This window comes from Apteryx rowi, unplaced genomic scaffold, assembly GCF_003343035.1.
Source record: "Apteryx rowi isolate R43461 unplaced genomic scaffold, aptRow1 scaffold_22, whole genome shotgun sequence".
In the NCBI taxonomy this organism is placed as follows: Eukaryota; Metazoa; Chordata; class Aves; order Apterygiformes; family Apterygidae; genus Apteryx; species Apteryx rowi.
Genome location: NW_020448530.1, coordinates 4,060,678 through 4,081,597, shown reverse-complemented (window position 1 = coordinate 4,081,597; position 20,920 = coordinate 4,060,678). Strand labels below are relative to the sequence as shown.

The 20,920-nt window shown below is 36.3% G+C and overlaps 1 protein-coding gene across 15 annotated transcripts in view; it reads left to right on the top strand.

Annotated features, from left to right (window-relative positions):
- ZFYVE28 (zinc finger FYVE-type containing 28) overlaps positions 1-20,920 on the top strand; it is a 165,701-nt gene that overhangs the window by 112,248 nt on the left and 32,533 nt on the right. For 11 of the 15 annotated variants that reach the window (XR_003253327.1, XR_003253328.1, XR_003253329.1 and 8 more), the window contains 3 exons: positions 380-469; positions 3,533-3,634; positions 8,859-10,226. Coding sequence is in view for 11 of the 15 variants with exons in the window: in XM_026064619.1 (XP_025920404.1) it covers positions 380-469; positions 3,533-3,634; positions 8,859-10,226 (1,560 nt within the window). In the remaining 4 variants the exon portion in view is untranslated. Of the gene's footprint in view, positions 1-379; positions 470-678; positions 2,246-2,575; positions 2,619-3,532; positions 3,635-8,858; positions 10,227-11,018; positions 11,860-20,920 lie in introns of those variants that run through there. The other 4 variants (XM_026064623.1, XR_003253330.1, XM_026064625.1 and 1 more) reach the window with 4 other exon arrangements.

Here is a 20,920-nt window from a genome sequence, read left to right as displayed (position 1 = left end):
TTTCCCTATTTTTTTAAAAGGCTTCTTTGACTATTAGCTGCAAAGCTTTAAGCATCAGTGGTTTTCAGTAATAAGTTGAAACTTGTCAGGAAATAGTCGATAAGGTGGGAAAGTGACATAAAAATGATTTTGGTTTTGGATGGCTATAAAAGTTTCAGTGTTTAAAGATTTTTTTTCTAATATTAATTTTTTTTATAATGAAGATTCCAACAGTATGTATATATATATATTATTTTGGATTATACAAGAACATTTCATGAATTAAATACTATCAATTTGGTTTGCTTATATAACAACCCCTTTTTCATAATTTCCTGTTGAATTATATTATTTGAGAGCCAAATTATCTCTTTCTAAGTCATTTTATTCTTCTGCTTAGAGCCTTAAGGCTTGGATACCTCACTCAAGATATGATTGATGACTATGAACCAGCTTTAATGTTTACCATTCCAAGGTTAGCCATTGTGTGGTAAGTATTTTTTTTTTCCTAACTAATCTCTACTCCACCCCCCTCTCGTTTAAAAATTTACTGAAGATTTAGAAAACTAGAGTTACAGTTAGTTAGAATTAGAGTTAGTTTAGAGTTTTGGCATATTTTCTTTCAACTGAGTTTGTTCCTACCTTCTTACAAAAGCAGGGATTACGTGGGTTTTTTTTTTTTTTTTTTTAAATCTTTAGAGGCTTTAACTTAGATGAAGAGAAAAAAGAAAGAAAGCAAGAGAAGGTAGAACTCTAAATATACAACGCAGAAACCTGGAACGGTTGATCAGTCGTCCTTCAGAAAGAAATTGAAAAAGGAATTAATAACATCAGTATATAGAATGTCATGTAATCAAGAAGATATTTTTGAATGCTTATCTCGCTCAAAAATAATATGGCCTAAGGATGCAAGTCCTGAAAAACAAAAACTTTCAATAGTAATTGTGTATTTTAATGACTCTGGATCCAAAAGAATTGTCACGACAAACATTGCATTGTGACCAGTGAGTTAGGTTTAAATCTTTTTTTGAGGGAAGTATTAACATATGTAAGGTATGCACAAATTTGTGTCACTGCTTTGCCCTGTACCAACCACTCAGACAACTAAGTGTTAAGCCAGCTTTTTTTGCTTCATGCAGTTCGTTGCAGTATTGTGTGTTGAACAAATGAGGAGCATTTTTTCTAATGAGTCATGATTTCATAAGACAGCAGTTTCTCTGGGGTAAAGCCAGCATATTTTTAATATTTTACCATTAATGGTGTTTTAAAGTTGGCTAATATAGCTAGTATAATTGAAGGAAGTAAGAAGCCTCAAATCCTGAGTGTTAAATGCTTCTCCTCAGGAAATCCCTCTGGCCCCTTGTTCCTGTTAAATAGGATATTGTCTGTAACTGTCATGGTAAAAATAATAACAGTTATAATAATCTGATTATTAAAAGACAACAGGAATGTAAGAACAAAATTTGAAGCTTCTGGTAGACACAATCAAGAAAAATACATCATGACTAACTGGAAAGCCAAAGGCCCTCTGAGAAACATTCTGTGTCAACCCAAAGATACAAAGAAGGAAAGAGAGAGAGAGAAAAGAGAAATCAGTTTAACTGCTCCCAAGCACCAAGTGATTTGAAAGTAAATCACTGCCATGTAAAGTTCCACGGAAAAATTACATCCTCCAGATGTGATGATGTCTGGAAGAAATGCAAGCCTTTTATTTGGATTGTGAAAAGAGATGAGATGCCTTTCTATGCAAGACAGATGCAACTAGAAGCTGTCATGTTGTTGCTGTGCTGTGTTTTATGAGAGGGATATGTCTGGGACAAGGACAAATGCTGGCCTTCCCTCAGTCCTCGCATCGCAAAGCTTTAGTTTAAGTTACTTTTCTGACATCGTTTTACTGTACATATTATACAATCTATGTTGCATAGTATAGTAACAGATGTCAGTGAACTTTTAACCCAAGAGGAAATATCAAGACATATTTTTTTGCAATTTTTGAGTCCCTCCATGGTGCAACTGTATTCATGCTTTGATTCAGGACAAGATCATATATACAGAGGCCATTTCAAGGTCAGGTTTTTATAGTGCTTTAGCCCTCTTCTGTTTTTGAATTTCTTCAGAGAGCTAAGTTGTAGAGAAAGCAAACTATACTTGAAAATTGCCAAAGGAATGTTGATTTTGTGTCAATTAAATTTTCAGTGAAAGCAGCCTCTAGCTTCCACCCGGCAAAGAAATAACATTTGTTTAGGCAGAACATTAATACGTGAGTCAGCAGTAACTACTTTGCTTCATGGCAGCTTGCTTGTTGAAGCTCAGAAAGTAAAAATAAATAAATAAATATATATATATGTGTGTGTGTGTGTGTGTGTGTATGTGTATGTATCCTTGGTAACAGGATAATTTGCCTTAATCCACACACAAAAAAAAAAAGGTGACTTGCAAAAGAAGCAACTTCCCTCTCCCTCCATTTCTTGCCCTTCCCATGCCCCCACCCCCCAAATCCTAATCCCAAGACCAATGTTGATCACCTTTAGTAGTCAAATTTCTTGGACCCTCTGTTATCTTGACAATTCTGAACTTTCTGACGGCCATCTTCCAGCCTGATGGGAGACTACAGTACTGTCCTGGTACCAGGGCATGAGCCAGACTCTGGGTTTATAAACAGAAGAAAAAGAGCAGTATTGCCCAGACGGTAAACAGAGTGTAAGTGGTCTTTTTTTTTTTTTTTTTTTTAATACTTCAGTGCGATTCATATTATTTGTGACACCAGCGTTGCTGCTGTGTGTCAAAGAGCTTCAGGGGATTATGCAGGGTGCTTGCTGGTGAACGACAATATTTGCAAGGTACATCAGCAGTCTTGTTAGTGAGCTGAGTGTCCCCGTTATTCTGGCTGATGCAGATACAGACCGCCTAGAAAGCTCTCTGAAACAACATTTAATTTGAGTGTAGTAAAAGTAACCTACACTTGAAATACAGTCAACTCTCAGTTACCCAAGGTAAGGGCAGGAAGGGGAAAATGCACTAGCTAAAACAAAGTGTATGTAAGCTAGGGTGCAAGAACGCAAATGATCCATTTGCCTTTGAGAAATGTAAGTTGTTTTTGCAGTAGGCAGAGGTTTAAATAGTTTTACGCTAAAAGTGATTTAGACTGGAAAGAATAAGCCCTTTGCAATCTCTCTCAAGTCAGTGAGCTTTCCCAAATGCCCCAACTTACTGGATAATCAGTTTCTTGCTTTATTTTTTTTTCTTGGTCAGCCGCAACAATGAAATAAATGTGTGTCCTTCCGTTTAGGCTTCCATTGCTCTTTCTCCCATACTTTGGGAGGGAAGGGGGAAGAAAAAGGGACCTTTTTCCTCTTGCTTTAAATAGCATGGTATTTGAACTGCAGGTGAATAAGAGTAACATAAGATAACAATGCAAAAATTATGTAACCTGTAACTTGAGTGTGGTTTTAATGTTCATGTACAGTTACTTTTCTGACTACTCTTTCCGTAGTTGCTTGGTGTAATGAAATTTTGATTTTTGTGTGTGTTCGTGCATGTTTCTGAACTCCAGCGGCCTTGTAGTCTACTCCGAGGGACCATTAAACTTGGACCACAAGCCAGAAGATATGTCTGAACTCTTCAGACCTTTTCACACCCTGCTAAGAAAAATAAGGCAAGTAATAAAAGATTGTTGTAATTGCATCTTTTCTGTAGAGAAAACTAGAGATCTAAATAGTACACACAAATGTCTAGAAAATCATTTTTGTGGTTACTACATGAACCGTAAGTTACATGTTTCCTTTCATCTACCTAATATACCTAGTTGTTGTTTTTCATTTCACTGGAATTTACTGAACTTTTCGTCTCTCTGTGATATTCCCCTGTCTCAGAATATCATTTTATTACATTTCAGTTTTTCCTTATGGGTGGATGATGCCTGAAATATTAAAGTTGCAGTTTATTTTTGGGAGACCCTGTTTCTAATTAGCATCAATGTTTCGGTTTAATTAGGCTTATTACATTTTCTCAGTATGTCATGATGCAATATTCAGATCATTCTTAATCTAATATAAATTATTGTAAGTTTTTCATAGTATGAATCTGTTTTTAAAGGGTGGATCATTTTATATATACCTCTTTTCATTGTGTTTTAGTCTAGATAACCTTTAAAGATGTTTTTTGGCTTAAGTATAAAGGACACTAAGATAAGTTTTTCTCAGCTGAGGTCTTTAAAGGACTGATTTGTTACTTTGGAAAAATCAAACTATATCTTTAAAGGATCTTTATATTCAGTGCACTTTTAAAGTATTTTGTTCTTGGTGCTTAAATCCACAGACCCTAACATTTTATTAGAACTTAAATTTCTTGTACTAAATGCAAGTTTGTTCCTATAAATATCTAGAAATAATTTGGCAAAAGTTTTTTTTTTTTCCTTATGTCTAGTTTTCACCTGGTTATCTCCATTCCTGTCTGTCATTATGATGGTTTGATGTAAGAAGAATTTTTACATAGACTGAGGTTATCTGGAAGAGAGTAATCTGTGGACTAAGCCATAGATTAGTCTCCCTTAACCGGTTTAGAGAGGTGAAGCATTTCCTGTGGGAGAAACTAGGCTCCATCAGGGAGTGGTTCAGAGAGGAGTCATTTCTGAAGTCAGCTTTTATGAATGTCCAAACCATATCCATTTGTGCCCCTTGAAGATCTTTCCAGTATTTCTGTATGGAAGAGATACAGTTTTATTTTTAGGTATGTTAATGATACTGATCTTGAAATCTCATGATTAAAATGCACAAATTAATGCCACTTTTCTCCTTTATTTTGAGTGGTTATGGTTTTATAAAAAAAAACTAATTAAAACAGAAGCACACGAATTGAATGGCAAAACTTAAGTTAGTAAAATCCTGAAAAAAACACTTACAAGAAATGGTACTGAAGCTTAAAAAGTCTGTGAAGTTTACATTAAAAATATCTTATTCATTCCCAATATATGGCCATTGCAGAAATTGTCACCATTATATTCTACTGGATTAATAAAGCCAAAAAATATTTAAAGCCTAATATACTTCTCATAATCTTTACTTTCTGCTTACTCCTTACATTTTGTAATACGGAAAATGAAAATCAATGAAGTCAGTTTATTGCTTAGTCCATTTAATTTTCAGTTACTCAGAACTTAATGGTTGGGTTGAAAACACATTAGTAAAATGCTTGTTTGTTCAATAACAGCACTTTACAATGCAGCCTTTAAAAATGAAAAGAATCTTTTAGTCTCTTTTTTGAAAAAAGGAGTTCTGATATACTCTAAGATTTATTTCATATTTATTCTTTCAAATAAGCATTAATAAATGCGATTTCAGTTGTCTAGGCAAAGTTCGCACAGTGTCCTTAGTGTAACAGTATTTATCAGAGCTTTGTGAAAAATTAAAGCAAGTTAAAATGTAATGTGAAATTACATCTCCAAGGTAGCCTAGGGATTGAAGGAACATCAAGGAACCTGTTGGAAGAATTTGAATATTTGAAAGAACTGAACTTAAAACAAACAAACAAAGAAAACAAACCCCTTTGGTAATAATCTTGAACAAAAAAGATGAAATGAGAATAAAGAACAATGAAGTACAAATAAGAAATAAGGAAAAAAAAGTCTGCAGCACAGTATTATACACAGCAGATCCTAAGTGTACAATATAATATATTTATGTAGTATAATGAAATTAATTTAAAAAATACCTAAACTATCTAGGTTTTCCTTTTTTTAAAATGACTTTTTTGTTGTTTTTTTTAAACTCCTCAGATTGCAATTCCTGCTCATTGTGAATGTTCACAGAAAGCTATGAGGGAGGATGGAATTAGATATTTGAACTCCTCTCTAGCAAAAAGGGAGCATTTTTTTCCAGGAGTATTTCTCCAGTCTCCATCACCAGTACCTAAGCATGAAAATAGACTCAAGGAGTCTTCTGTTAAARTATTTACATCCTATGTTTTAGTCATGTGCCTGTTGTTCTTTTTTCTTACAACATCTTAGGATCACATCCCAGTAAATTTCTCCACAGAGTTTAGTAAGCTGTAACTTTTTAGTCAACTAAATATTTTCAATGATGGAATAAACCCAAATATACAGATGATAATTTTGTTGTAWTACAGGCTGTTTTTAAGCTGAATATTCTAAAAGATCTCTCCTATTAAATGTTACTGAAGTAGAGAAGTGCTGTATTTACACAGATCCACATACTTAAATCAGAACTGGCTTAGGAAAATATGTGTTGGTGAGGCAAATCAGCTATATTTTTGGTGTCCTAATGATGGTTGGAAACTCTGAAAACAATAAAGATTGTTGTATGGGGAGGCTCTCTGGTAATTAGACCAGGAATAAGACTTTCAACTGCTACTTTATAACCAAAAGAATTCAGAGGGTTTTTTAGATTTTGGTATGGTGGAGCAGAAAGCGATGAGTTTAAATATTTTAATTAAAATCTGTGCAAGGTGCTTGTGTTAATTTTGATTTAGGTATAAATAAAATATATTGAGTTACCAGTAAATTAGCATTGGTATGTTATAGATACTATCAGTGCATAGTTACGTAATAGTGTTATCTCAGTTCCTTTTAAACTAAAACATTTTCATAATTTCTGCCAAGCTGCTTTAATCTGCCTAATAAGTATACAAAGCATATCATCTGATATAAATGTCTGATGGACATTTAATTTATATACCTGTCAAAGTGAACATTCTTGTGATAAAATACTACCTGTACATGCAACTACAGATTCATTTCATCATGAAAACTATGAGAAGACAAAATTCTTTAGAAATATTCACTGAAACAGGGCCTGGAACTTGGCTCTCTCCCATCTCGGACAAGTGATTATTAGGTAGCTAAGCTGTTACGTGATGTGAAGAATCAGGCAGGCATAAAAGAAAACATTTTGGCTTTGGCTAAACCATGTTTTCTAGAGGCATATGATATCTCCAACCTTATCAAGGGTTCTGACTATTGCTATTTTGGACTATGAGCACCTAAAAAATTGTCATTTGAGACTGTTAYGCACAAGTGTTTTATAAGTAAAACAAAATCCACAGATGCAGCAGCACTTCATTTTAGGTCTGAATTTTATTTACCCTATGCTTCTGAAGTGGAAACTGCATATAAAAATAGTTCCTTGAAAATGGGAAAATCCTTCAGGTAGAGAATGAGCTATATCCAGTTCTCCCATATTTTGGGTGAGTAGTTTAAACTCTTTGATATTAGATCATCCTTCCTCCTTGCTCATGCTAGGACCTATCACAGCTCAATTTTGGAAAGAGAGACTTAGGTGCTTATTCAGGAGCTGGTTCAAAGCTGTGAATTGCTGGGGAAGGCGTATTCATGTGAATGAAGATACAGTACCATGGTCATTCTATTAAGTGCATGATCCTTCCGTTACATAATAAGAGATATCTGCATGCGTCAGCTGGGGCGTTAATTCAGTTACAAGCACAAATTAAGTGATGCCTCCTAAGCAGTCAGTAAAATGGGGGAGCCCAATGTTTGAAGTAACAGAAATCCTAGTTATGTTGATGGGGAAAAAAATGACTATAAACTGAAATGACCCTTGAGACAAGCCACAGTCATTCTCCAGAAGGTGGAATAGTTTGATTTTGCTACAATTCTCTCTTTAAAAGACCTGCCTTAACTCGATGAAAACATTTTCAGCAATCATTCCATTTATGTTTAGTGAGTCTTTTAAATTGCAGAGCTTTGGATGATTTATGCTTTCATAAAATAACTGCAACTACAAATTTCTCAGTTACTTTTACAAAACTGGAAGAGTTTTTTTCTTTTCTTTTCTTTTTACACAAGTAATGTTGTCATTTGAGTGGATATTGAAGCAACTCTGATGTTAGTATTAATTTTGCAGTTGCTCTTTTTGCAGTTCATCTTAATTTTGAGTTCTTTTAAGAAGTTGGCTGAGCTTAAAAGTAGATTAATAGTGTATCCCAAGATTGGTTAGTATTATTTGCAGCAGAAAAAGGTATGCTTTCTGTATTTTTTTTTCAGACCAATCAGAAAAAAAAGTAATGAAGTGCCTTTAATATATTAAATATACTATTTAATATTTTAGCTATTTTATTTATTTGTGAACATCATTCTTTAAAGGACCAAAGTGCAAAGAATCACTGAGAGGAAAAAATGGAAAACTGTCCACTTATTTTTCCTTTATTTGTTTTTCCCCTATTCAATATTTAGGTATTAATACCAGAAAGCAGAAGAAAAACAGCTGTAACCTTATTCTAATCACCAAGACCTACAGTAGTTTGTATGAAGACACTGAACAGATTAGGATGTCTCCAAAATCTTAAAATTTGTTATCTATTACAGTCTGAGACTTTTAAGACTTCAGCACTGCAAAAGTGATATTGATTATTTTTAATAAATTCATTTTATCTGAAAATGTAGTGCTGTGAAACTTCAGCTGCACTCTTTTGTGCAATAATTTTCAGGGTTTAGTGCCAAAGATAGCAAATTTGTATGCTAATCAAGGTCAAATTTGTGGAATAAAAAAATTACATGACAGAAATGTCTAATGTGGGTAACACTGTCTCACTCTAAGAGAAGGGAGGGAGAAGATCTATTTTATTTTTGGGATGTGTTTTGAGTTATTTTTTGGCTTCCTTGCAAGGATTTAGATAATCTGGTAGCCTGTATTTGCAAAAGTAATTTCAGATTCAGGTATCAGCAATCACAAGTGTTTTGAATTTGGTTACAAAATACACCTTGAGTTATACAGCTGAAAGTACTCTGCTCCCAAGTTCAATTTCTGAATTTCTTTGCTAACTGTAAAAGCTTCTGGAAAATCTGTAACATCAGTGTCTTCTGTGATTGTAAATGCGAATTCATGCGTATATTTCTTTCTTTTTAGGGATCTGCTTCAAACATTAACTGAGGATGAACTGCACACACTAGAACGTAATCTCTGTATCTCTCAAGATGTGGATTTTCCGGTCAGAACAGATCCTGAAGTGCCCTCTGTCATTACACCAGGCATAACTGCAACTTTGCCTGCAAAGGAGCTTTCAGCAAAAGCTGAAAACACGGAGGCTGAGCTCGCTTGTTCTATGCAGTATGATGAACAGGAGCTGGAACAGCTGAATCGGATGGTACACAGAGTAGGAGATGAAATGTCTTCTCTGCTTTCCCCTCCAAGCATCTGTCAGTCTCCAGCTCACAGACCTAGTCTAAGAAACAGCTCTAGCACAGAGGCCTCACCAACAAGACACCATCTTGACAATTTAACTGATGAAGAGGACAGAGTGTTTTTTATGGATGACCTAGATGGAGCAGGAGAAGCTCTTGCTGGGCTGGATTCAGTAAACGATACTTTTGCTTGGGTGAATAACCCTTGCCACAGTTCAAAACAGAACCTGCAATATAGAGACGCTCTCCTGTACGAGAATGGTCATCAGACAGAGGAAACTTTGCTTCTGAAAGATGTGGGAAGTGACTTAAGCAATAATAACAATATTGAAGATAGCAAACAGAGGTCTGGCATCTCAGTTCAAAATTCATGCAGCTGTTTAGAAGGTCCTGATTCACAGTTATACCTCAATGGTTGGGATGCATATGCTGATGATGCAGAAATGGCAGAAATGATAGCTCACAGGACAGGTGGAATGAAAATATCTGCAACTGTGATATTTAATCCTAAATCTCCCTCTAGCTCAGAATCCCCAGTAACAACTCCAGAAGCAGCTATTGGTTGTGTTGCTGGATCTGCTAATCCATTAGCAAATGAGGAGGAGAATGAATCCCATAAGCTCAGTATAGCTGCCACAAACTGTCTAATTAATTCCTGTGTGTGTTGTGGCAGCTGTGAAGACAGCAGGGAGGACAGTGTTGAAGGTTTAAAGACTAAACATTCTGCAGGAAGTGTTGTAAATGCTTCGTATACTTTAGTAAAGTCTAAAGAAATGGACCATGTAGATAACTTGGACAGTTCAGTCCCTGCACAGGAAACATTAAAACCTGAAACTTCTCCTGCTTTGCTAGCAGAAAGAGACTTTGGCAGGGAAGAGCAGAAATTGCCAATCTCCTCTAAGTGCCTGGCACATTCCTCAGGTTCACAGGTAGGAGCAGAAAATGAATCACAAGGAGAAGCAGAAATCATCTCAAATCAGCAAAAGAAGTGGGAGAAGAGAAAGCAACCATGTGAGAAAAAAATGGAGAACAACGAAGACAGTAGTAGTGAAAGGACAGCAAAGGAAGACATCAAGTCAAGATCTAGTTCAAGGTAAGAGCAACTTGGGGTTTTAGTAATAAGATTGGCATATAAAACACATTTCTATATCCTTGTACTTCAATGATCAATATATATTTAATGTTGATTTTAAAGGGAATAGTATGTTGCAGGCTTAAGGTATTTTTGAATACACAGTATTTTTCTGAAAGCTTTTGATGGGACTTTATCTGTTGTTTTTTTTTTTTTTTTTTGGAAACATTTGGAGAACATTTGAATTTTAAACATGTAATGTCTCCTTAGCATTGAAATGAAGTACACTAATCTTAACAGTGTAATGTAACAAAGGGTCCTTTGCAGCTAAACATTACCTGGATGATTACATGGCCATTTTGCAGAAAAGACAAGTACACAGATACTAAAAGTTTGCTTCTGCATTAGTTTACAGAGCTAAATTGTGATCTAATCATATCCCAACTGTTACCTTAGCTTGTTTTAAGAAAACTTATCGTGTTGCCTGTGGGCATGGGTATATGTATATATGTGTGTGTGTGCGTGCACACGCCAGAGGAGGCTAATAAAGAGTTCAGAAGCAGTTTTTAAATCCCTTCGACAAATTCTACCACAGTTGAGAGAAGAATAGAAGTCATGGATTAAGGTTTTGCCTATTCTGTGAAAATAAGCAATCAGATAGCAGAGAGAGACCATAATAATATCTGTTTTAAAGAAAATGCTATGCTTCAGCTCAGCTTTGATTAGACATCAGGGACACCTTATGACAATAAGATATGTTTCTTACGCACAAATCTGTAGGAAACAGGATTTCATTTGTTTTACTATTTACAGGACAACTTGTTTTATCATGAACTCTGTCCTCAACCTCTCTGAAGTATGAATATCAGAAAGCAGAGGGAAGAAATGAAGTAAAAGTTATTGTTGTTTTCTGTATTTCTGCTACAGTTCACTTCCTTTGATGTGTCATGCTATGTCAGTACTATGAAGATTGTGTGTCTTAAGCAGGATCTGTCTTTTTGTTATATGTGTACAGAGTTCAGAATAACACAGTGGAGCAGCCTGTATTGTGAAACATTACCACAGTATAAAGGCTACAGAAATAAAAATGTATTTAATAACATACCAATTGAATTATGAAATACTTTACTAGCAGTGAAAATAGAATTAAGAGTTCTCAGGGCCGGAGCAGTAGGTCAGCAGATGTTGCTTAATTCCTCTTACATGTGCAACACAACTTACTGAGTGTACAACTGTTTTTTTTGAGGAGGTAACTATTCATCTTCCTCAATACTCTGAATACTTGTGATATTAGGCTTGCAAGTATGATCATATTCAGGGCCTCATAACAGAAATATCAAATGAACTTCATTTTAAGAAGTAATTCACAAATCCCTTTGATATTTCATGCATTTACACCACTTTAAGTGGAATGTTGTTTAAAAATAATTACTGTATAGTTAATTACAAAGTCTTGATAAATTATACGTGTATTACAAAACCTCAGACCGTTTGTCTACTTTTTGTACTTGGGCAAGATATTAAGCGATATTTGGAAGAACAATTCTACAAAACGTATTAAAATTATATGTAAGCTTCTTTTTTAGGTTTGTATATGTAGTAACCTCTTTTTCAAGTGTTTGTTCAGCCTCCTTTTAATATCGTATAAAAACTTCGTGTGAAAAATGTATTTTTACAAAGCATTCTGTAGATCTGTTTTTCTTTGCGTGAAGACTCTGGTCCTTTTGTTTTGGAGCTGCCTCTTAACAACTTCATTTAAGGGCTCCTAGTTCCTGTTTTGGAAGAGATGTCAGTTCCTGTCTGATCTGTCCATGTCATTTGTGATTCTGTAGAATCAGTCACACCTTCCCTACATGGTGCCTTTTCCAGGCTGGAAAAGTCGCACCCTACTTAATCATGCCTTGTACAGAAGTTGTCCCATAACTTGGATCATGCCTGTTTTCTTCCTCTGAACCTTTTTCAACTCTACTATTTCCTTTTAGAGATAAGGGAACCAGAACTATACATAGTCAAGGTACGGGCAAGCCATGGATTTCTCTGGTGGCATAATTATTTTCTTTTACTTTTCTAATGATTCCTAATATTTGACTTTGGTTTTTTTGGACCATTGCCAAGCAGGGAGTTTTTTTGGAGTTGCCTATCAAAGTCCCAAAATACTGCTTGTCAGCTCAGAGAGGCCATCGTTCCATATGTGAAGCTAAAACTGTTTCTCCCCATGTTTATCATGCTGGATGTCTGCCATTATACTGACTCTTTTAGATCCTGTGCAGTTCTTCAATCTGCCCTTTTTCTTACTACCCTGAATAACTTTATATCACTAATAAACTTTCTCACCTGGTTGTTCTCCCCCTTCAGATCATATATGAATATTAAAATCTGCAAGGCCCCAGATGTCTTCACTGGTGACCTCCTGCCCTTCTGAGAAGGGGTCATTTAACARCAAGGCCCTATTAATGGTTGAGAACTATTAATTGATGTTGGGTCCTTCCCTTTTATACTATAGCTGCTTAGTTTTCTTAAAAGCCTTTGCTGAGGTACTCTGATATTTTGGGGAAAATTTGTAGTCAGCATGGATTTACAAAGGGGAAATTGTGCTTAAGCAACCTGATAGCCTTTAGGATGATATGACTGGCAGGGTGGATGTGGGAGGAGCAGTGGATGACTTGACTACCTTGACTTTAGCAAGGCTTTTGACACTGTCTCCAGTAAAATTCTCATAAGCTGATAAAGTGTGGGCTAGGTAAGTGGTCAGAGAGGTRGACTGAAAACTGTCTGAACTGCCAGGCCCAGAGGGTTGTGATCAGTGGCACAAAGGCCAGCTGGAGGACAGTCACTAGCGGTGTCCCCCAAGGGTTGATACTGGGGCCAATACTGTTTGTCATTAATGACCTGGATGATGGGACCGAATGCACCCTCAGAAAGTTTACAAAGGACTCAAAATTGGGAAGAATGGCTGATACACCTGATGGTTGTGCTGCCATTCAGAGGGACCTCGCAGGCTGGAGAAATGGGCGGAGAGGAACCTCATGAAGTTGAACAAAGGGAAATGCCAAGTCCTGCACCTAGGGAGGAATAACCCCATGCACGAGTACAGGCTACAGGCTGACCAGCTGGAGAGTGGTTTTGCAGAGAAGGACCTGGGGGTCCTTATGGACAACAAGTTGACCATGAGCCAGCAATGCATCCTTGTGGCAAAAGCGGCCAGTGGTACCTGGGCTGCATTAGGTAGATCGTTGCCAGCAGGTCAAAGGAGGTAATCCATCTCATCTACTCAGCATTGGTGAGACACACCTGAAGTGTTGGGTCCAGTGCTGGGCTCCACTCTACAGGAGAGACATGGATTTACTGCAGCGAGTCCAGCAAAACGCCACAAAGATGTTTAAGGGATTGGAGCATCTGATGTATGAGGAGAATCTGAGAGAGCTGGGGCTGTTCAGCATGGAGAAGAGAAGGCTGAGGGAGGATCTTATCAGTGTGCATAAATATCTGATGACAGGATGTAAAGAGAAGAGAATCGGACTCTTTTCAGTGGTGCCCAGTGATAGGACAAGAGGCAATGGGCACAGACTGAAGCACAGGAAATTCCACTTGAACATAAGAAAACGCTTCTTCCCTGGGAGGGTGGTTGAACACTGGAACAGGTTGCCCAGAGAAGTTGTGGAGTCTCCTTCCTTGGAGATACTCAAAACACGACTGGACATGATCCCAGGCAACCATGCTCTAGCTGACCCTGCTTTGAGCAGAGGGTTGGACCAGACAATCTGTGATTCTGTGTAATTTTGGGGGAAATCTAGAGATTGTCAGCCGAGTCACCCTTATCCTCCTGCTTGCTGGACCCCCTCAGAGAACTTGCGAGAGGTTTGTAAGCAAAGAACTTCCCTTTGCAGAAGCAGTGGTGTTTAGTCCCAGGCAGATTTTCCCATTCTTGTCTACCAATTTTAGCTTTTGTTGTTGTCTAGTACAAACAGCAGGCTCACAGGATTGGAGTTCTTTGAATCTGCTTGGGGTCTTTTTTATTTTTAGAGATTGCTACCTTTAAACTTCAGGTATCAAGAGAGTTCTAAATGAGAGGTTAATAATTCATCTATTTCACTACTGAGTTCTGAAATTCTTGGGTGGGTATTTTTGAATATTTTTTCAATATATTAATGTTCTTTTTGTCCATTTTCACCATAGTCTCTTCTACAGTTATTTTATTGATTATAATTAATTGTCTCTGTATTCATTGTTTAGACTTCAGTGTGTCTGTTACTAACTGGCAAGTACTATTCCATCTTTTCATAAGTGGGGAAATAATTAAGAATGGAGGTATTTTGTTATTAAATTGTTGTTCCTTTATTTAGAAGTGTTCTGAGATTAATTCATTCAGAATATTTTGTGTGAGACAAAGACGCATCTCCTGGGGTCTTTAGGTTTTATATATGTGTATGAATGTGTGTATATGTATATAATATGTGTGTGTATACACAGATTTAGTTATTGCCTGTGAATCGCTAATCATGTTATTGGGAAGAGAGAGAATTCAGTTACAAAACAGAACATGGACCTTTTCTTACTCATGCTGCCTGTGTGGTGACTAATCACTGCTTTTCCATGGTATTTTTAAATAGGAAGATCATATTAGACTTCTGTGACTGTTCCCTATTACATGCTTGTGCAAGCCAACTTAACCATAGGGGAAATGTTTGAGACAGTAGATTATTTTCAGAATGATGGACCCATTAGCTTGAACAATAARTAATCTAATATACATGGAATAGCTGCAGGATATGCTCATTCATCAAATTGATAAATGTATTTACTTTCTAGTTATTGTAAGTCAGCAACTGAGAGAAGAAAATTTTCTTTCCCTTGTCTGAATCAAGGAGCTATCAAATGTGCACATTATGACATAAACTGTTTCTTTTCAGTAAATCTTTTTTTTGTTTTCTTACTATGCAATGTGACATTACTTGAAGGTATACTTTCAATGATCTGGTCAGGTTTACTGTAATTAATCCAGAGCTTTGCAACAGTGCATAGTTATTCTAAATGCCCAGCGAAGCCAGATATTTAGGATCTAGCCTCAGTTACTCAGTTGGTAAGTTAATGTTCAGTGAAGTTTAAAGTACACATAAAATACTCTTCTACTTAAAATTTGTGTGTTGACATGTATTTCTGACTTTGCTTTTTAAGTTGGAGCTGCTAGTTGTTAATTTATTATCTCTTTATCCATTATTTGCTTGCAAGTCTCTGGAAGAAATCAAACACAAAGGACACTTTGAGTCTTGGGCAGCGGGATTAATGTCATGCAAATATGAGAAAAGTGCTAGCAAAAATTTAGTCTGTATCTGACTGATGCTAGGGACAGTGTTACAAAATAAAGGCCATCATGTAACAAAAAGCAAACTGGTAAAGGGGGGAAATAATGTAAGAAGAACAATACAGAAGACAAAAAGATTATGGAGCAAAGTAGCATTTGGTATTTTGGGGTAAGAAGGACATAAGTTAACACCAGAAAAATGCTTTAGATCTGTATCTAGTATTCCTTCTTTTTAAACTGGAAGCAAGCTGTACAGATTTCTAAAATGCTCATTCTGTCACAGTATTCTTGCTCTTTCCAAGAAAAAAAAATATAGATTAAAAATTACATTTATGTTGGTGTTTTGGAAATACTTAGCTTTCTGCTCCTTCCAAAATTGAAGAATCCTTGTGAAACTGCTTATTCTTCTATATGTTTTATGAAGTTTGACAGGTTTTTTCATGTTGTCATGCACTGCTAGCATTTTCATGTTTTAGGCTTAAATGGCTGCTTCCGTTGTGTGTTCATTTATCTATGTATTGACCTTGTTACAGTTCTTAAGTGTAGTTTCTCTCCTTTCCCCTGCAGGTCTRTTAAGTCTACCTTAAAATATAGAATTTTTGCCATTTGCCTTCATTTGTTATTTGGTGAGTGTACTCTTAATGAAGCCTTTACAGTGCACATGAGACTTGGCAAAAGGAGCTGAAACTGGTAGTGAGAACTTAATTTGTTCACGCTTTCTGCAAGCTGTAAGTGTCCTTCATCAGCTGTTAGATGCTGGTGCTGTTCACATTTACTTGTGGAGGCTTAAAAAACAGAATATTTTGCCATATGCTTTTGCAAATTAAGGAGGAGGAATGATGCATATCCTTGGAAGAGCATCTTTTATTATTTGCTGTTCTGTATTGCAATCCTACAATAAGATGATTAAAATAATCTTCTCCAGCTTGATATTCAAGTTGTCCCATTTCTTAGCATTGCAATTTCTTAGCCTACAAATTTAAAATTATATTTTTAAAATTTCATTTCCTCATCATATTTGAATTTCTTTGTAAAAAGATGAACAGCTGTTTTTTACACTCTTAGATTCTAATTTTGATTTTTATGTCTACATTTAATTTTTCTCACTTGTTAATAGTATGTAAACTGCAAAGTGTGTGCACATTTCACCTGTATAACTGCATGAAGAACAGGCATTCTGATTTTGGGGTGGCTGGCATTTACTGAAAAAGGACCTTTCTAGTTTTACTTTGATTCCGTAAGTGGTCCTTAACCAAAACTAGATTAATCGATATTGCAATACAAATTAACTTGATTAAATAGGTCTTAAAATCATGCTTTCCCTATAACATTTCTATCACAGTTAGACTTAAGAAAACTATGCTTTTCTTCACATGACAAAGTTGCCTTTTTCATAAGAATTAATGGACAGCTCACTTAATGTTCACTTAACTGAAAACATGTCTGTTTATCCATCTTGTATTGATTAGTTTTTTAACCAGCTATTGAAGAGTAAGAAAATTTCTCATCAGTGTAGCTAACAGCAAGAAGGAAATAGTAGTTGATTGGGAATAAAATATCTGCCCTTCAATTGCAAAACTTTCCTTAAGCAAACATTTACCTGGCTATTGAACAGTTGATTGAATTTCCTCTGTTCCTCTTCTGGTATTCTCTTTCTTTATTGTATAATCTTTTATTTGTGCAATCAGTCAAATTCAGATTTGGTCCAAATGAGTTTTTTCACCCCTTCCCCCCCCCCCTTTTTTAAACACTGCAAGTTTAAAATTAAAAGTGACAATTTTTGACGTTGTCTGTTGAACACTTATTTTATGTAGTATCTGATAATACAACTGCTGTTATCAAGTCTTATGATACAAATAAAAGGTGTCAGTGTTTTATAAGCCACTTATCTGAGTGGATTTGGTATAGTTGACACATGAGGCTTTAGAGTTAGCTCACATGTTGTGTGAGATAGACTAAGATGAAAAGATCTGTGCCAATTAGTTAATGTAACTTGGAATGCAGTTGTAACAGAAGTAATACAATCCATGAAGAAACTATCCCATGAAACAATGAGAGAGTTTTAATTAAGCCTAAGAGTCTGGAAACACATTCTGATAGAAAAGAGCCATACAAACAAGGATAAAAGTGTCATTGATTTTATTTTTTTTTTGCTTATAATATCTACCAAAAATAACCCAAGAACAGCTGGTTCACTGATTCAGTTTGCCAATATTCCATTAAAAGAAGCAGCCATATCAGCCCATGTGACTTTGCCTTGTTCTCTCAAATCTTGATTCTTTAGTTTTATCAAAAACTCTGGAGAATCCTAATTCTTTGAGTTTGAATGCAGATTTTATTCCACGCTAGAATGGCATTTTAAAAATAGCCTTGTAGGCTTTTAGGACCTCATGAGTGAAACGAACTTGTGCTACCTTAGGTTATTAAAGCCTAGTCCTGTGAATCCCATGATGGGGGAAGCCCAATGTAATATGGCATTAATCTCAAATGAGGATGAGATGCAGTGAAGTTTAGGTTGCATGTGCGAAGAAAGGATTAGCTGCTTTGTTTGTGCTGATGCCTGCTATAAAATGTGCCTGTCTGTGCGTAAGTTCTCGTATTGCAACAGTGCTAATGAAGAGGTGCTTAGCTAGCAGCAGCTGATAAGAGGAACCATGTGTTGGGAAAAGCAGGTCAGTTCACCTCAGGAGCTACCAGCATCCTAGAAGTGCAGAGTGAATCTTCAGGCACTGATGAAAAGAATATTATGTAAAAATATATCCTGAATTGTGTGTATACTAACTAAGAATGTGGCGAGTAGGTCAAGAGTCTTCAAAAAAAATTTTTTTAGGCTAAATAGTGTAACACTGAGAAGGTGTAAAACAGAATTCTCGTCGTTACTGGATTCACATTTCTTGGCACTAAACAAACAGAATTTCTTACCCTGAAGAGTTAACAGTCTGAATATGAACCAGAAATAAATTTCTGGTGGCAAAGTTCAATCTATCTTGGTGCACAGGAGTGAGAACGTTTTTTACAATTGTCTAAACTATATATCCTTTAGTATAATACCATGACCTCTGTAAGTGAGGTCTATATACAGCAAGTCCAAACAGGTTGCATTACCAAATGATTACTGACGAGCTTCATTTCTAATGCTGAAAGCTGTGGATGGCTCATGGCCTATGGCATGTGGATGACCTGGCCTATTATACAGATTCGTGCATCAAGAGATGAAGTAGTGGGAAAAAAAGGCATTTAAGAAGGTGTTAAGAATGGCAAATGTTTTTAAGAAAAAGCTTAAAGAGATGAAAAGTTATGCAAATAGTAACTGCTTACAGGTGAGAGAGGACTCAGATGATGTGTATAAGCTGGTCAGAGAACATCCAAGAACATTAAAAGAAAAGTAGGATTGAGATCTTTGGGTAATGTAAATTGGTTTTACGCCATTAACCTCAAGGAGTGATAGCAACTCATGTCAGCCGAGAGTCTGCCTTAAGATCTCAACATCAGCCCTTTTTAATGAGTGAGGGAAGCTGTTTGATGGGCAGGGATTATGCGGTGTTTCTTCATGTGTATGAGAAGACAATCAAAGATTTTCTTCGATCARCAATCAAAGATATTCTCTTGTGTAGGCCTTAGTAATTGGGGTGGACAGAATATTTTACTTCAGGTGTCACCAGACTACACCTCTATTTATTTTTACGGCTGGTAAAATATAGGATGTGTCTATCCCCTTTGATGCTTTAGTTTGTCTATGCTGTCAGCTGCTTGAACTGTTTAAGGGACTTTGTTCTGAAGCCAGGTCCATCTTTCACCGACTCCAGACTTTTCGTGGAGGCTGGGATAATTGCAGTGTATGTAGCACTTTGCACTCGAATCGGTGCAGCGTGGAATTTACCGAACGTGGCTTTCCACAGCACAAGGAGAGAGGACCCTTCGCTCTGCCCACATGAACTAAGAACAGTGAAGTGATGTTTTGTTCAGGGCACGTTAGGTACTGCCTAAGGGTAGGAAGGCTGTTGCAAGCAGTATCAGTGCAGCGCGCTAGTTCTGAAGCTCATGTTGAAAGGGTTTCTACTTTCACATCATCTGAAAACAGTACTGTATAAACTCCTCTAATAGCCCAAAGAGCGTGCTATGGCTCAACATGACAGAGGCAAGGAAAATGCCATTAAGCGGTCAGCAGGAGATCACTATCTGCTAGCACTTGGTTCAGGTAAAATATATTTTGATGGTGAACAAGTTTGGGGGTGTCTTTTCTGTTCATTTTCAATGACTGCCCAAGAATATCCTGAGGGTAGTTCTCAGGTTTACTTACCATTAAGATCCAGCACWTTATGTGCCATCTTTATATTTGTGTTTTCTAACTGGTACTGCACACTCCACAACAGCAGCTCAGGATAGAAAGTGATTTTGTGACTTGCGACAATGTTGCTAAATGTCACCCGCTCTTAACGAGAGAGACAGGTTTTTTTCTTTTTTAGCCTAGAGCATTTAGCTCCCAAAATTGTATGAGAACTTTGACTTCTTCGTGCGTAGGGAAAGTTCCGGCCCTTTTAGTTGTTAGAAAGAGCTGGAAAGCTCAAATTCTCAAAACAGAACCCAAGAAAATAAATTGATTTTATATTCTTAAATAGTCTCATGATTTTGTTTTGTGTACCATTGGTAACAGACGTTTTGACTAGATTTCAAATATATCAGGGAGAGCTTAACAGAAGCACTGAAGGACAGCAAGCGTGAGACCTTAAATCTCAGAACAAGTGTTACTGCCCAGGTCAGCTTGCAGGATTGTTAGGAACCAAACTGGAAACTGGGGGAAAGGAGTAAGGGGTGGCAGCAATGAAAGAAAAAGCTGAGTTTGCTGGTTGTTCTTACTGCCTGGTTCTGCTGTTCAAAGATTATTTTGTTTTGAACAATAAATTTCATCTTTGTGCAACAGTTTCTTCTGCTCAATCATGCTGTGAAATCGCACTTTAATTTTTTTTTTTACATCATTTAACTGCCATAAAACACAGTAAAAGTACATATTAGTAGCCTGACCATATTGCAAAGTTGGACAGGTAAAGGTGATGAGCTATAAAAGAGCAAGCCTTTGTTTAAATGCACGTATCTCATCATAATGAGCAGAATTGTCAAGGGAAATTATATAAAATGAATGAAAGTTAAATAGATTTTTGTTCAAGTCCGATAAATTATTTTCCAACTGCGACAGCTCTTCTTTCAACTAAAACATAACACTTGGGATTTGTTTTCCAGCTAAACACATAGGATTTATTTTCAAATTGGAAATCAAAAATGAGGAATATGAAGTAATATATTTTCAAAGTGATGAGTAGGAGGTATGCAAACAAATCCTGTTATTTCTTAAAGGGATTAGAGCACATACCTTCCATAGACCACTTTGGAAAATTCCCCTCAAGTGTTCTTCCAG